At 37.7% G+C, this 15,385-nt stretch overlaps 1 protein-coding gene across 3 annotated transcripts in view; it reads left to right on the forward strand.

The window, feature by feature from the left end:
* Positions 1-15,385, forward strand: part of ldlrad4a (low density lipoprotein receptor class A domain containing 4a) — an 89,978-nt gene that overhangs the window by 35,365 nt on the left and 39,228 nt on the right. For all 3 annotated transcript variants that reach the window (XM_082186785.1, XM_082186783.1, XM_082186784.1), the window contains one exon: positions 374-511. In XM_082186785.1, coding sequence (XP_082042911.1) covers positions 374-511 — 138 coding nt within the window. The remainder of the gene's footprint in view (positions 1-373; positions 512-15,385) is intronic.

The raw sequence follows: 15,385 nt of genomic DNA on the forward strand, positions 1-15,385 counted from the left end.
ACCAGCCAGTCAGATTGGAGCTTACTGTTTTAGCCAGCTCATACCATTTTTGTGTGCAGTATCCATCAGACAGCCCGTGAATGGTCTATGGGCGTAGCGTCTGAGGTTTAGACTAGTCAAAGAGCAACCGGGTAGAAATGTTTCACATGTGCTGTAAAGTTTTGAAATATCTCTTTTATCTTAGCACTCCACCCAAAGCCAAATTATAATTGTTATTTTCCTCCATGTGGTGCATTACATCAACCTGCATTTACTTAATTATTCAGTCTGTCTGGTATGTGATGCCTTCAGTTGTATAATAGTGCCGCATTGTGTATTAACAATCCTAACCATCCACCCTTGAAGGCACATTTTTCTCTTTGTCTTACTGCAGAGTGCAAGTTCCACTGCACCAATGGCAGATGTCTGAAACTTCTCTCGCTGATTTGTAATCATCTGAATGAATGTGGAGACAACAGTGATGAGGAACATTGTCCTGATGCTGTACCTCCACCCCCAGACACCATCCAGTGTAAGTCCATCCGCCCACTTCTGTCTCAACACCACATCTGCATCTCTGGCAGGTGATATTGCATCAGTGTTGGGGAAGCTACTGTAGAAAGCTTCTCAGAATTTAACACTTGGCTAACTGTCCTTTTAGAGAAGACGGTAGTAAACTATCCAAAAGTAGTTACATTGAAGCGAGTTAGTGTCTCTAAATTAAAGGGGTCATGACATGAGAAATCAAATTTGCCTTGATATGTTTTTTTTTTATTAATATCCTGCAAGTTTCATAGCTTAAAAAGTCATCCTCATTATTAACAAAACATTTATTTAATCAATGTGTTAATACACATATTATTTACACTAAACAAATAAAAATGACCCTAATTTATACACCTGAGTTGACAACATAGTACTAAACTGCAGTATTTAAATATTTATGTCACTACAAAAAAGAATTGTTGAGTACATTTTTCTTTCTTTGAACCAGTATATTATGATAATCCAAACTAAGCAACTGAATCAGACTTCTCAATGCTATTGGAGCGTGAATACCAGAGTGTTTGATTACTGTCACAATTGGTTGCAAAGCTGAATGTGTTATCTAATGTGACATAAAAACAGCAATATAACACTACTTGTTGGAAAAAAATAGCTTGTTACTGGAAAAGCTGCACTATTATGAAAACAGCTGAACTGCTGTTATGCTACTGAACAATTAAACCCTACTCGCACTGGATTAGTATTATCTGGGGACCTCGTGTGATTTAGAAATTACCCCCCACGTCTGAATTTCGTGTGGCGCATTCGCACGGGATAAGCGAAGCCTGTGATTTTACTTGAATTTACTTACTTATCGCCCGGATATGATGTCAATAGGCTATTGCTTGGAAATGTCTTGTCGTTATTATAGGTCTAGCTGTATGATATATCATAAACAGAAGAATGCTCCATACCACATGCTGCTATACATGTCATCCTTCTCCATCTAATCATTCTTTTTGTTTTTGCTCTTCTGATGATTTTCAGCTTTCTCGTTTAGTTGTTTGGTGTATAGCGATATTACCCAGCACCCAAAATACTATCAAAACACTCCAACGCAGCCTCCATTCTTCACAAAAGATGGATAAAAAAGCGCACAAGAAACAAAAACCTTGAAAAAATTATAAACGACCCCGCCAAATCACAGAGATGCCGATTCGCACGGGACTAATATTATCACAGGACCTCTGTGTTTGGCGAAATATGGTAGGTCATTTGCAGGGGAATTTTTACTTTACAAATTACAGACATGGCCGATTCGCATGGGATTAAGATCACAGACAACCTCCGTAATTATTACAAATGACTAGAGGTCACCAGGTAATACTTACCCCGTGCGAATAGGGCTTTTAGTCGCCCTGATCCCTTTGCTGTGTGTTCTCTACTGTTGTCTTTGCTGGTCCATCTTGCTTTATTGATATTTTGTACAACAATATGCCAAGAGTGGTGTGGTACATTTGATTTACCACAGTTAAGTTCCTTGTCCGAAATTCTTGTACAAAATTTTTGCACGTTAAAAAATAAATACGACCATGTTGTGTCAATCACGTTTACACACTGGCACTGCCTCCGAAACTTTCATCCGTCATACATTTTTTTGGATCGGGTTCGATTTTCTGTTTTTCGCATCCGGAGCAAGCATTTTGAGAGGTGTTTTGACAATTCAGGGCCAACGAATGAAGAAAACAAAAAAACGAATACGAAACTCTGTGTGCAAGGACTTTTAGGCTATAAACATATAGAGTGTATATACTGAGAACAATTCTTCTGCTGAGGAATACAGTAAGCATAACTGTAGATGATATTGCAGATATGTTAATTGATGTGTGTTAGCTGTTTTACAAAGAAAGTGGCTTATCCAATCAGATTTGAGATAGTTTTGAGTTTGAACTATTTATTGGAACTGCGACTAATAATTATTTTGATAATTTATTAATCTGCCAATTTCTTTATTCTTATTTAATCAAATAATACCCTTAAATCTCTTTCAAACAATGTTCAAATTGAAGTCTATGTAATGTATAATATACATTATGTGCAAAATGTTTTAAAATATAGGCTAAAGGTTGCAATATTATGTGAAAGGAACAGAACATTCTAAAGAACCAAAATTACCCAACCACAATTTTAAGTGTTTACAAGTTTACAAGGTAAAAATTTGCTTGAACACACACATTCCCACCTCTGAACCCAGCCAACATTTGTATGTGGGGCCCATGTGGGTTTGAAATGGGTTGTAAAATGGGCCCCCATGTAGGATTGTCCGCAGGTTCCATAATGGCCCCATGTTAATTGCCCAGATGGATTTCATGTAGGATTGCACTTGGTACTTGGTATGACCCAAGTGGGCAACATGCACAAGACCCATCTCAGTCCCAATTTTAATGTCAACATTCAGTCATTTAAGGCACTACTCAATATTTTCTGTAATTCAATTAAAGTTAATATTCATGTAAAACATCATGATTTAACAACAAATGTTGTTTGATGATTGCACTCCCTTTCTGTTGCAGAAAGTATTGAAGTATAACACAGACAGCAACATTTAATCATTCGGTTGATGTGATGTGTTAACTGGAAATGATTGCAATTTAAGAATATGACACTATACTTTTCAAGAGTTTGGGGTCTGTAATTCCCCCTGTAATATTATCTCTTCCTGTGATGGCAAAGCTGAATTTTCAACATCAATACGCCGGTCTTTAGTGTCACAAGATCCTCCAGAAATGATTCTAATATGCTGATTTTCTGCTCAAGGAACACTTCTTCTTATTATGAATATTAAAAATAGTTGTGCTGCTTAATATTGTTTTGGAAACAGAATTTCCAGTATTCTTTGATGAATAGAAGGAGAAAAGAGAACAGCATTTATTTGAAATGGAAATCTAACCATGTAAAAGTCTTTACTGACACTTTTGATCAACTGAATGCATCCTTGCTAACAAAAAATATCAGCAAGTATTAGTGATTTCATCAAATTTATTAGATATTGCATTTTGGAAAAGTGTTTGGTACTGAACAGCTGTCATGTTATGCTGATGTTATTTTGACTCTGTCTGCATCAGTGTTGCACTGGTTGTTGTTGAAGGTTGATTTTTATTTTATTTTATCCTTCGCTAGCAGACTGCGTTTGTGTGTTTGTTTAACAGGGGCTTTTACCGAATCGGTTTGTATAGTTGTTTGTATGACCTTCCCCTTACATCCTGTGCATGAATGCGTTGCTCATAGGTGTCTGAATTTGTGTTTGTATGTGGACGGACGCTATTTGTTTATGAATGTGTGTGCTTTAGTTCTCTGGTTTACTCGCATACATAAACACTCTCTTTTTCTTGCATGATGTCACTCACTCAAGGCCAGACAGGCGGTTAACTCTTTAAAACTTCAACAAATGTGCTCAAGGTTCTTTTTTTTTTAACTGAGTGTATATAAGTGGGTTTAGTTGGTTTTATTCAGCAATGCTATCCACTCTATTCTACGGAAGCTTATTTCTGCCACAAAATATAAAATAAAAAAAGGTAATTGCAACCTTTTTATTGCACAATTCAGATTTTTTTTTCTCACAATTGCAAGTTTACATCTCGCAATTCTGACTTTTTGGCGTGATATAAAGTTGCAGTTGCGAGTTATAAAGTCAGAATTGCAAGAAAATTGCGAGAGTTTTAGTTTTTGTTAATGACAACAAACCTGCAATGTGCATGGCTACAAAAGCTGATAATGGATACTAATTTCATTGAATTTCCATATGCATCCACATGATAGTTGAGCTAATATTACCCACAATTCCTCACGTTTTAAGGGTTTATAACTATATCAGTTGGGAAAATGAAAAGGAATACATGGCAACTGGCAAGGGCTCTGCAGAGGGTTTTTGGTATGAAGACATAATTGTATAACTTATATATGGAAATTTATTTTAGTTTCGATTTTTTGTAATTATTTTTTGTAATGAAAATGTTTTCGTTATTCATTTTAGTTTTCGTTGTAAATTTTGCTGATGATAATATCTCTGCCATTAACTGACTTAGATGTGATGTTATCAAAATATTTGACAATTCATAAAAGTGAATTCACACATGATATTTGTAAATAACATCAATTCAGATGGACGAGTTTTCTATAACCAACAGAACTTTTTGTAAAAACTTTTTATTTTTGTATTTTTTTTTACAGCTCAGCTTTTATTGGCTGTGTCCATTTCCTCCCTCTTTCTCCTTCCCCAGCATCCATCTCTTCATGAGCACTCCCCACGTTGGGATCGCTTGGTTTTATGTGCTTTTTTTAAACATGCTTTTTTTCTATTTTTTCCTTTGCTGTCTGCAGGACAAGGGCCACTCTTTACCGATGGAACAGGTCCAACTGCTGCACTTAAAATATTTAGCAGTCTGGGCCGCATGTTAATGAAAGCGTCTGCGGTTGGCTGCTATTTTAGAGACACCTGTGTGCGCTGTGATTGAATTTTCAGAGGCTGAGGACTGCTGATTTTCACGTCGAGAAAGAGACAGCAAGCGAGAGAGACGCAGAGGAGGCAAAACGAGAGATGAACAGACAGGGGTGGGGGGGGGGACTGAAAAATTATTTCAATTCTAATGGCTACAGCGGTAGTGTAGCGTTCAGTCAGACAGATGGATCATGAATATGGTCTAGACACTTGGTGTCTGGGTGAGTCAGGGGGGGCCCTATACGAGAGGGGTCTTCACACTACCCCACCCCCACATACACACACACACACAGTCACACACACACACACACACACACACACACACACACATACACACACACACTCTGTGAGTTGAGAAAATGAAAGCGTTTTCAGGCAGAAAATAAATGTTTGTTATCATACGCTCATCAAACAGACAGGAGAATGATGTGAGCACAGGGGTTTTTGGTTCACTGAAGAGCCACAAGATGGAAACAGACAATGTAAAACGATTGTTAAACAACATTGTTAATTGTTAAACATAATCCCTGACATTCTGTCTTAATGAGATGTCACCCATTTTTTAATTCTATCATCATTTACTCACCCTCATGCCATTCCAAACTTTCTTCTGTAAAACACAGAATGATCAAGTCATGTCACAATACACATTGTTACAAACCAGCTTGACTGAAAATCATGATGCTAATGTTTATTATATTAATATCTTAATACCTTCATGCCTTATAGTTGCATTAAGCAGATTAGAGCTGTGCGATATGTTTGCATTTTGCAATGATACAATCAAGCATTTGAGATTCGCTCTATATATAATGCTTTACTTGAGTTTTGATGACCATTGCCTTTTATTGTATGAAAAAAAGAAAGAAATGAGACTTAAATCTGAAGACTGAATTCCAAGAACATTTTACGATTGTTCCCTGAACCAAACTTAAGTAGATTTGGATGGATACTTTGGGATGGCTGTCCTGCATGAAAAGGCCATTGATCATCAAGCTTCAGTCTCTGCTCCTCCTAAGGCATCACCATCTTTGCCAAAATGGCTTGATACTTCAAAGAATTCATGATGTCCTTCATACAACTTCCTGCAACTGCAAAGCACCCCCATAACAAGACTGGACCACCTCCATGTTTGACCATGGAGATGGTGTTCTTCTGCTCTTAAGTTTTGCCTTTTTTCCCACCAGACATACTGCTGATTCATGGGTCCAAAAAGTTCCAGTTTGGTCACATCACTCCATTAAACATTCTTCCAGAACTCCACAGGTCTATCCAAATGAATTTTAGCATAATCAAGTCGGCCTTTTATGTTCTTGTTCTAGAGTGGCATTTGGCCAGATGTCCCAACATGTCTAGTGTTCTTCTTAATACTCTGCATTGAAATGTTAGTTTTTTTTCCCTCTTTCATCAGGTCATCTTGCATTTATGAAAGTTAAACTTATGAATACGGCTGCCAGCTGTGTCTCTAGGAACTCTAGGAAATCTTCTTGTAGCCTTAGAGACTTACTAATGTAATAAAACATTTTGTTCTCTATAGCTTTTATGGCATATTTGTTCCTCAACTTTAGCACATGCATGGGCTAAATGTATGCATGTATAACAGCACAAGCTAATTCTGTTTTGATATAGATTTTCCAAAGGATTAATTGTGTTTTAACACAATTTTGTCCCATGCCATACAAATAAGTGACTTAAAAACAGCAGCATTGAATAGGGGTTGAATAATTATGACAGCTGTATTACAAAAAAAAAAGTCCTGTAACATAAAAGCATTACATTATATATCGACATTATCACTTTTAATTTGCCACTAAACTGTTATAGATGCAATTTTTTAAAAACTGTATCTTAAATTTGTCAATTATTACAGTCTCCGGGGGGTTGAATAATTTTGATTGCAGCTGTATATGCATGCTTGTCTTGGTGAGAGGGGATGATAGGTGCTGACGCCCGCTTAGGTGGAAAATCTGGAGTGACTCAGTCCAGGTTTTTTTCCTGCTCAACATAACCTTCCCACAGAACTATGTGTGTGATATCGACGTACTCGTTACACTCGACCAGTTTATCTGTGGTTGGATTCCAGCGGTGATATATGTTTGAGGTCAAGAGGTCACCGTCACAGTAGCTATATTCCAATTCTTGTACACTTTAAATATGAAATGTGTTGCAATACAGACGGAAAGATCTGTCTCTACTTCTGACTTTGAGGCTGCCAAAGTTAATGTGTTAACTAATTACATTTAAGTGTTTACTTTTAGCTGTAAATGTTCCTCATTCTTAATATACCATAAATTATTTTATTTTATTTATCCTTTATTTTAACAGGAATAATTCTACCAGGGAGTCCTGGCCAAAATGGCAGCACAAAAGGTTTCACATAAACAGATTACAAACACATAAAACCAGAAATATATGTCTCATCCGGCAATCATATGAAAAATTACGTTTTTCCTTCAGGTAGGACTCCAAAAGGTTTCCAAAAATATTTAAAGATAAAGACCATCGTAATGCACTGCATTTTATTCCATAACCTAGAAGCATAAGAGGAAAAGGCAGCTTTGCCAAACTCAGAATATGCTTTAGGAACAATTAAAAGTAATTTAGAAGTCCTATAATTACAAGTCTAATACGATAAGAGATTATAAAAATAAGTTGGCAATTTACCTAATAATGCCTTGGCAATAAACAGCAGCATATGCATTTTTCTCCTTTGGCACAAGGAGGACCAACCAACCAATTCGTACAAAGTACAGTGATAGGTACGGGAAGATGTATTCGTCACAAATTGTATTGCAGCATGATATGTACAGTCCAGCTTCTTTAGTAAAGATAGGTTTGCATGCATATAAATCACATCACCATAATCCAACACTGAGAGGAAACAACTTTGGATAATTCTCTCTTTTGCTTCAAAGGGAAAACATTTCTTTATACGAAAGAGAGAACCCAATTTAGGTCTAAGCTTTTTGTGAAAGATTTTCAATATGTATATTAAAACCCAGCCTTTCATCAAGCCTTATGCCCAGGTATTTAAAGCAATTAACTCTTTCTATACAGTCCCCTTCCAAGGTTAAAATAGTTGGAACAGATAATTTAGTGCGACTGAAGAGCATTTTTTCTTTTCTTTTTCTTTTTCTTTTTAGTTTTTAAAACCAATTTTAAATTTAACAATGGAAATTGCAATGACTAAAAAGAGTCTTGTAATAGCTCTATGGCTTGATTCATGGACTGTGCCATTGCCATCAGCATATTAATTTTGTTGTGTTTATCTCGGGACCTATGTCATTTATATAAATAAATAAATAAATAAATAGGTGCAAAAATAGATCCCTGTGGATTATTATTATTATTAAAAAAATGTTAGTTATTTTTTATTCATTGTAAACATTTTTTTTCAGTTTCAGTTAAAGTATGCATCCACATGCTTGTTTAGCAAAAAATACCCCTTGTGTTTCAGGAGTTTGTGATTGTTTTCTTTCAACTTTATCAGTTGAGAAACTGAGAAGAATACATGACCTGCACCCAGCAAAGCAAGTACTGTAATAGTTCAGCATGTAGTCAAAGCTTGTGAATAGTATTAAATTAACATAATTTTATAATTATAGTTTTAATTCAACTCCTTTGTGTTATTTGAGATCACATTTAAAGTAAATATATATTTTAAATATACTCATTTGCAAATTCATCTTTACAATTATGTAATTACAAATTAATTACTTACAGTAGTGGCCAAAAGTGTTGTCTGGCCTAGGAAAATCTTTGGCCTTTATTAAAATATTATTAATAATTTGTTAAAGATTTTGTAAGCATGGAGTCATTTTGTTTTATTTGTGATAAGCAATGAAACAAGTGAAATTGTGCGAAAATAATTTTTGGCCAGGCTATCATAGAAATAAATTATGAACACATGCAAAAACAACCAGCGAAAGATTATGTTGAAGTCAATGTATGCTTTTTTGTGAGCTTTTTGATTTTCTACGCAATTTTTTTGTTTAGTAAAATAAAACCTTTTATAATTATATAACGATGTACTTATGTTCTGCTGCTTAAGTGGGTCAAAAAAGGATTAAAGTTAATCTAACTGCATTTAATATAAATTCAAACTACTACATTTTCATTTTGAGAGCTGTTTTAACTTGCATTAACTCCCATTAACAACCTGCTGATTGATAACACTTGGCAAGGTGTTTTAATGTGGCACTCATGTCGCAAGATGCTGAAAAAACAATACAGTGAATAAAGACGTTCGTCTACCACATGTGTAAGTAGACTAACAATTGAAAAATAGTGCCGATGGAACACAAGAACTTGCCCTGTGTGAGCTGAGGAGAGCATCTGTTGCCAATTTTCCACAATGTATGTTCAGTCTTTACCATATTATCCTATAGTGAACTTTGGGAGGTGGAAATATCCTGACATTGTGGCACCTGGACACACAAAAGGAATGAGAGCATTGAGTCTGTCTGTGGGATGTAATTGGAGTGAATTGAAAAGCACTGTCGCTGTGTTCTGTCTGTCTGTCTGCTCCGCACAAACAAACACTCATATCCTGACCAGTGCAGCCTGCAAATAGGAAGAGGATTTGTATGCTCTTGAAAGAATAATCCAAAATTATAAGACAATAAAAGACATACAGAACATAAGGGAAGCTAAAACTGCATAAAATCATTCTCTTTTGCATTTGCAGTCTGTCTTTGTCTCTTTTAATGTAGGGAGAGGTTCAGAAAAATATTGTGATATGATAACGTTTCATTGTGCTTATGTCACTGGTGTTCAAGATGTCTGCCTGTTGTTTGTCAGTCCGGTAGAGTCGGCCCTTAAATATTTTTCTGCTCCCTCCCTCTGGCAGTTGTGCGCAGAGTGTGTTCATGTGTTTGGGGAAGGAAGTGAGTGTGTCGATGGTGAAGTGCACACTACCTCCCTCTCTCTCTCTGCAGCAAACCCCCAAACAGTCAGAGACACCGCATCAGCAACAGGAGGGACAGCAGACTGCAGATACTTGATTTTAAAGCTAGAGTCTGCCTCGAAACTGCTGATTTTAGATTAAGCATGTGACTGTTTGGAAGTTATCTAATCTCACATGGGATGAATAAAACCGCATGCTTTCATAGATTGAATAAAGTTTATAAAGAGCGAGTGGAACATTGCAGTTTATGTGCAATGAGGAGTGACGAGAGAAAACAAGTTGCTGGTCTGCCATTCTTTCTGTGATGAAGGAAGAGACAGACTGTTTTTCCTGGGGTAGAAATGAGAATGTTCCTGCAGCTGTCAGCTGATCCTTGGGTGTGGTCTGTCATCCACAAATCAGACATCTCCCATAAGCACTGTTCGGATAGGATTAGTCTTCTAAGTGACGTTTGAGTTACAGTTGAGATTTCTATGATTTCTTGCAGTGATGAAAAAGGATATTGCTAAGGTGGAAGTGTCTGTTTTCTGAATGTAGCCATTGTAGTTGGTCCTGTGCTTTAGATGCATGCATATATATGTGATTCATTTTAAAATCAGTTTGTAAAATCAGATACACTTTATTAAAAGATATAGTTTATGATTTCTTTCAGTACACAATCAATAAAATTATCCGATGCATGGTTCCAGTTAGATAAATGAATCTAAATAAATTAAAACTTTTATTCAGCAAGGACACATGACACATTAAATTGATAAAAAGTGACAGTAAAGTAAATGAAATGCTTAATATCACAAAAGATTTATATTACAAATAAATGCTGTTCTTTTCAACTTTGTATTCATAAATGAATCCTGGAAAAACATCATGTATCAATGTTATCATCAGCATAACATTGTCAAGTCAAGTCACCTTCATTTATATAGTGCTTTTAACAATATCGATTTTTCAAAGCAGCTTTACAGTGATAATAGGAAATTAAAGTAACAGCGATTGTTTTGGCTTTACAGCAGCTCTAGAATAAGGTTATTATCCAGCTAAAGTTAGTTTTGATTGATTCACTTCCGTTGCAAAGATCATAAGTTATTTACTTAGGGGGTGCTTACATGACACCGTTCTAACAGAAAACCCTTAATGCGCTCCGGCCTGCTCACAACAGTGCTTGGTGGCTCGAGAATGCAAAGCTTGAAATAGGTTCCAAGGTGGAAGCGTTAAATTTTTTTGAAAATTTGTATCATCTCCGCGTAAACTTCAAAAACGCGAATCTTTGAAAACGCTGACAGTTTGTACATGCATACATGCATACCAGTCTATACCAGTTCAGTCTATAGGTATGCACATTTGAATATAGAGGTACGCAGGCGTGTAGTCTTTCTTTACAAATTGACCCCACCAAATTACTTGTGCAGCCTTAAAAATTAAGAATTCAGAATGATTATGTTTTGTCGCTTCCGCGTATCCATGTGAACTGGAATCATCTTGACAACGTTTTATCTGTACAGAGGTGAAGGAACGTAAGGAACCCTTCACAGGGGGAGAGTAGTTGACACTTCAGGGCTGCGTTGTCGTCGTGTCCAGGCGCAGGTCCTTCATCAGATCTGGATACGGCATACTGCGGTAAACCTCGGGATAAACAGAGAGACTAATATTAGTGTAGACACCATTCATCTTATGATGCAACGAGTACATCGGTATTTATGGGGAGTGTTCCCGGTTCCGGCTGACCTAATCTTTGCAGCCTAACATTGAATTATAGAAGTTGATCATGTATTATGTGTATGCTAGGTCAAAGAGATGTGTTTTTTTAGTCTAGATTTAAACTAGATTAGTGTGTCTGCTTCCCGGACAATGTTAGGAAGACTGTTCCAAATTTTAGGTGCTAAATAGGAAAAGGATCTACCACCAGCAGTCGATTTTGATATTCTAGGTATTATCAACTGGCCGGAATTTTGAGATTGCAATAGACGTGAAGGACTATAATTCGTTAAGAGCTCGCTCAAGTACTGGGGAGCTAAACCATATAGTGCTTTGTAAGTAATCAACAATATTTTTAAATGTATACAATGTTTAATAGGGAGCCAATGCAGAGTTGACAGAACGGAGCTAATATGGTCATACTTCCTGGCTCTAGTAAGAACTCTAGCTGCTGCATTTTGGACCAGCTGTAGTTTGTTTATTAAGAGTGCAGGGCAACCACCCATAAGAGCATTACCATAATCTAGCCTTGAGGTCATGAACGCATTAACTAACTGTTCCGCATTTGTCATTGAGAGCATATGTCGTAATTTAGATATATTTTTAAGATGGAAGAATGCGGTTGTACAGATACTAGAAACGTGACTTTCAAATGAAAGATTGGTATCAAAGGTTACATTGTATCACCCAGGTTCCTAACCGATGATGAAGACTTGATAGAACATCCATCAAGTGTCAGACGGTATTCTAGGTTATTACGTGAGGACGTTTTTTTTCCCACTAATTAGGATCTCTGTTTTTTCAGAATTAATTAGTAGGAAATTACTAGTCATCCAGTTTTTTTTATATCAGCTATGCATTCCGTTAATTGTGTGAATTGGTAAGTTTTGTCAGGGCGTGAAGAAATATAGAGCCGAGTATCATCAGCATAACAGTGAAAACGAATGCCATGCTTCCTAATGATATCTCCCAAGGGTAGCATGTACAGAGTGAACAGCAACGGTCTTTGTACTGAGCCTTGTGGTACTCCATACTGAACTTGTGATCGATATGACATCTCTTCGTTTACTACTACAAACTGATAACGGCCAGATAAGTATGATTTAAATCATTTACATTTACATTTACATTTATTCATTTAGCTGACGCTTTTATCCGAAGCGACTTACAATTGCTATATATGTCAGAGGTCGCACGCCTCTGGAGCAACTAGGGGTTAAGTGTCTTTCTCAGGGATCATGCTAATTTAATTCCACAAATGCAAACATAATTTTCGAGTCTATTTAAAAGAATGTTGTGGTCGATAGTGTCAAATGCAGCACTAAGATCGAGTAAAACTAATAAATAAATATTTTTTGAGCAGCAAATCATCATATTATAATGATTTCTGACGGATCATTTGACACTGAAGACTGGAGTAATGGCTTCTGAAATTCAGCTTTGATATCACAAGAATAAATTCCATTATAAAATATATTACAATAGAAAATTGTGACAGACGTAACAGGTTTAGAATCTAAATGCGGAAGTTTATTGAAAATAAACAGAGCAGACAAATCAAAATCATGAGGCAATGAAACAGTCGAAAGGCAGGCCAAAGATTAAAACACAGGAAACAATCCAACCAGGCAAACACAATGAAAACGGTAATCCAAGAGACAATATCCAGTAAACAGGCACAATAGACATGACATAATAGTCGGCTACCCATGATCTCTCCTCTGGTCCGTAGCTCTCCCAGTCCACCAGGTACTGCATCTGGCCCCCTCTATGCCTAGAGTCTGGGATTTCTTTCACCATGTAGGCTGGTGCTCCATCAATCTCCAATGGAGGCAGCGGTTCAGGATCCGTGGTACCAGGGCCAGATGCCCGGTGGACCGGTTTCATGAGGGAGACATGAAAGGAAGGAGATATTTGCTAATGAGCAGGAAGCTCTAGAACGTATGTAACGGTTAATCTGACATCATTGTTTGAAAGGACCCACATACCTAGGGCTGAGCTTCCTTCAGGGTAGCCGGAGCTTGAGGTCACGTGAGGACAACCAGACCCTTTGACCGGGTTGATGGTTGTGGTGAGGACGTCTTCACCTATCCGCCTGAATCCTCTGGTGAGTATGGCTCATTGTAGACTGACGTGTGCACAGTCCCAAACCAGCTCACTACGCCTGATCCATTCATCCATCGCTGGCAACATAGAGGGTTCACCTATCCAGGGGAACATTGGAGGTTGGTAGCCCAGTACGCACTGGAATGGAGTGAGTCCAGTTGAAGAATGAGTGATGGAGTTAGGGTGCATATTCAGCCCATGGGAGGAAGTCGCTCCACTTTTGTTACTCATGACTACAATAGGACCTGAGGTATCTGCTGATTTCCTGGTTATGTCTCTCCACCTGTCCGTTAGCCTGTGGATGATACCCTGAAGTGAGACGGATGTTAATCAAGTCGCTGGCAGAAGGCCTGCCAGACTCTGGAAGTAAACTAGGGTCCTCTATCAGATTGTCTCCATTGCAGTGGGTAAACCTTTCATGGGTATCAACCTGCATGACTTAGAGAATCTATCAATGATTACCAGTATTGTGGTGAATCTGTTGGAGTTGGGCAGATCAGTGATGAAGTCTACGGACAGGTGGGAGCATGATCTTTAGGGAATGGGCAATGGTTGCAGCAAGCCGGCTGGTAGCTCCTTGGGGGTCTTGGATCGTGCATTCCACACACTTGGCATGCCTTTACATAAGCAGTTACATCATGAGTCATTGATGGGAACCAGAATAAGTTAAGGACCAGTGAGATTGTCCTGTAAATACCTGTGTGTACAGTGCTGAGAGAGGTGTGTATCCACTGAATGGTTCTCTGACGTGGTGCTTGAGGTACATATTGTTTTTTTCTGTGGGCATTCTGGTGGTGCAGGGTTCATCTGTGGTGTTCTCTGGATTTCTTTCATAATGTCCCAGCTGATGGGGCCAATGATGACAGATGGTAGTAGAATGGGATCATTATGTGGTTGTGCATGAGGTGGATCATACCTTCTAGAGAGAGTGTCGGCCTTGCTGTTCTTGCCGCCAGGGCGGTAAGTAACGGTAAATTGGAAGCATGTGAAAAACAATGGCTAGCATGCCTTACTTGAAATGGATGAACAGCTCCCTCTAGCCAGTGGTACCACTCCTCTAAAGCTGCCTTCACGGATAGTAACTCATTATTACCCACGTTGTAGTTTCATTCGGCTGCATTACATTTTTTAGAAACGAAATCTGCAATGAGACTGTAATTTCGGATAAACCTCTGGTAGAAATTGGCAAAGCCCAGACTTGGGTCACTCAGTCACTGCCTGGATTTTTTGACACATCCATCTCTCAACTCCTTGGTGACTGATGTTATAGTCAATAAATGTATTCTGGGTGGTATGAAATATGAAATATTTGAAAATTTCTTACGTTTTACATACAGTTGATGCTGTTGGAGGCATGAGAGGCCTGTCTTGATGTGCTTGATATGCTCAGCTTTGCTCTGTGAATATATAAGGATATCGTCAACACAAGCAATGACACATTGGTTAAGTAGGTCTCTGAAGATCTCATTTATGAATGATTGAAACACTGCTGGTGCATTGGAAAGATCACAGGACATGACCTGGTATTTGCAGTGTCCCCTAATGGTGATACATGCAGTTTTCTACTCATTCCCTTCTCTGATCCTGATGAGGTTTATAAGCACTCCTTAAGTGTAAATTTGTGCCTCATGAAGTTGTTCCACTGCTGATGGGACAAGTGGAAGAGGTACCTGTATTTAACTGTGACAGTGTTCAAACCTCTATTGTCAATGCAT

The sequence above is a fragment of the Leuciscus leuciscus genome (assembly GCF_965113295.1).
Source record: "Leuciscus leuciscus genome assembly, chromosome: 12".
Lineage (NCBI taxonomy): Eukaryota > Metazoa > Chordata > Actinopteri > Cypriniformes > Leuciscidae > Leuciscus > Leuciscus leuciscus.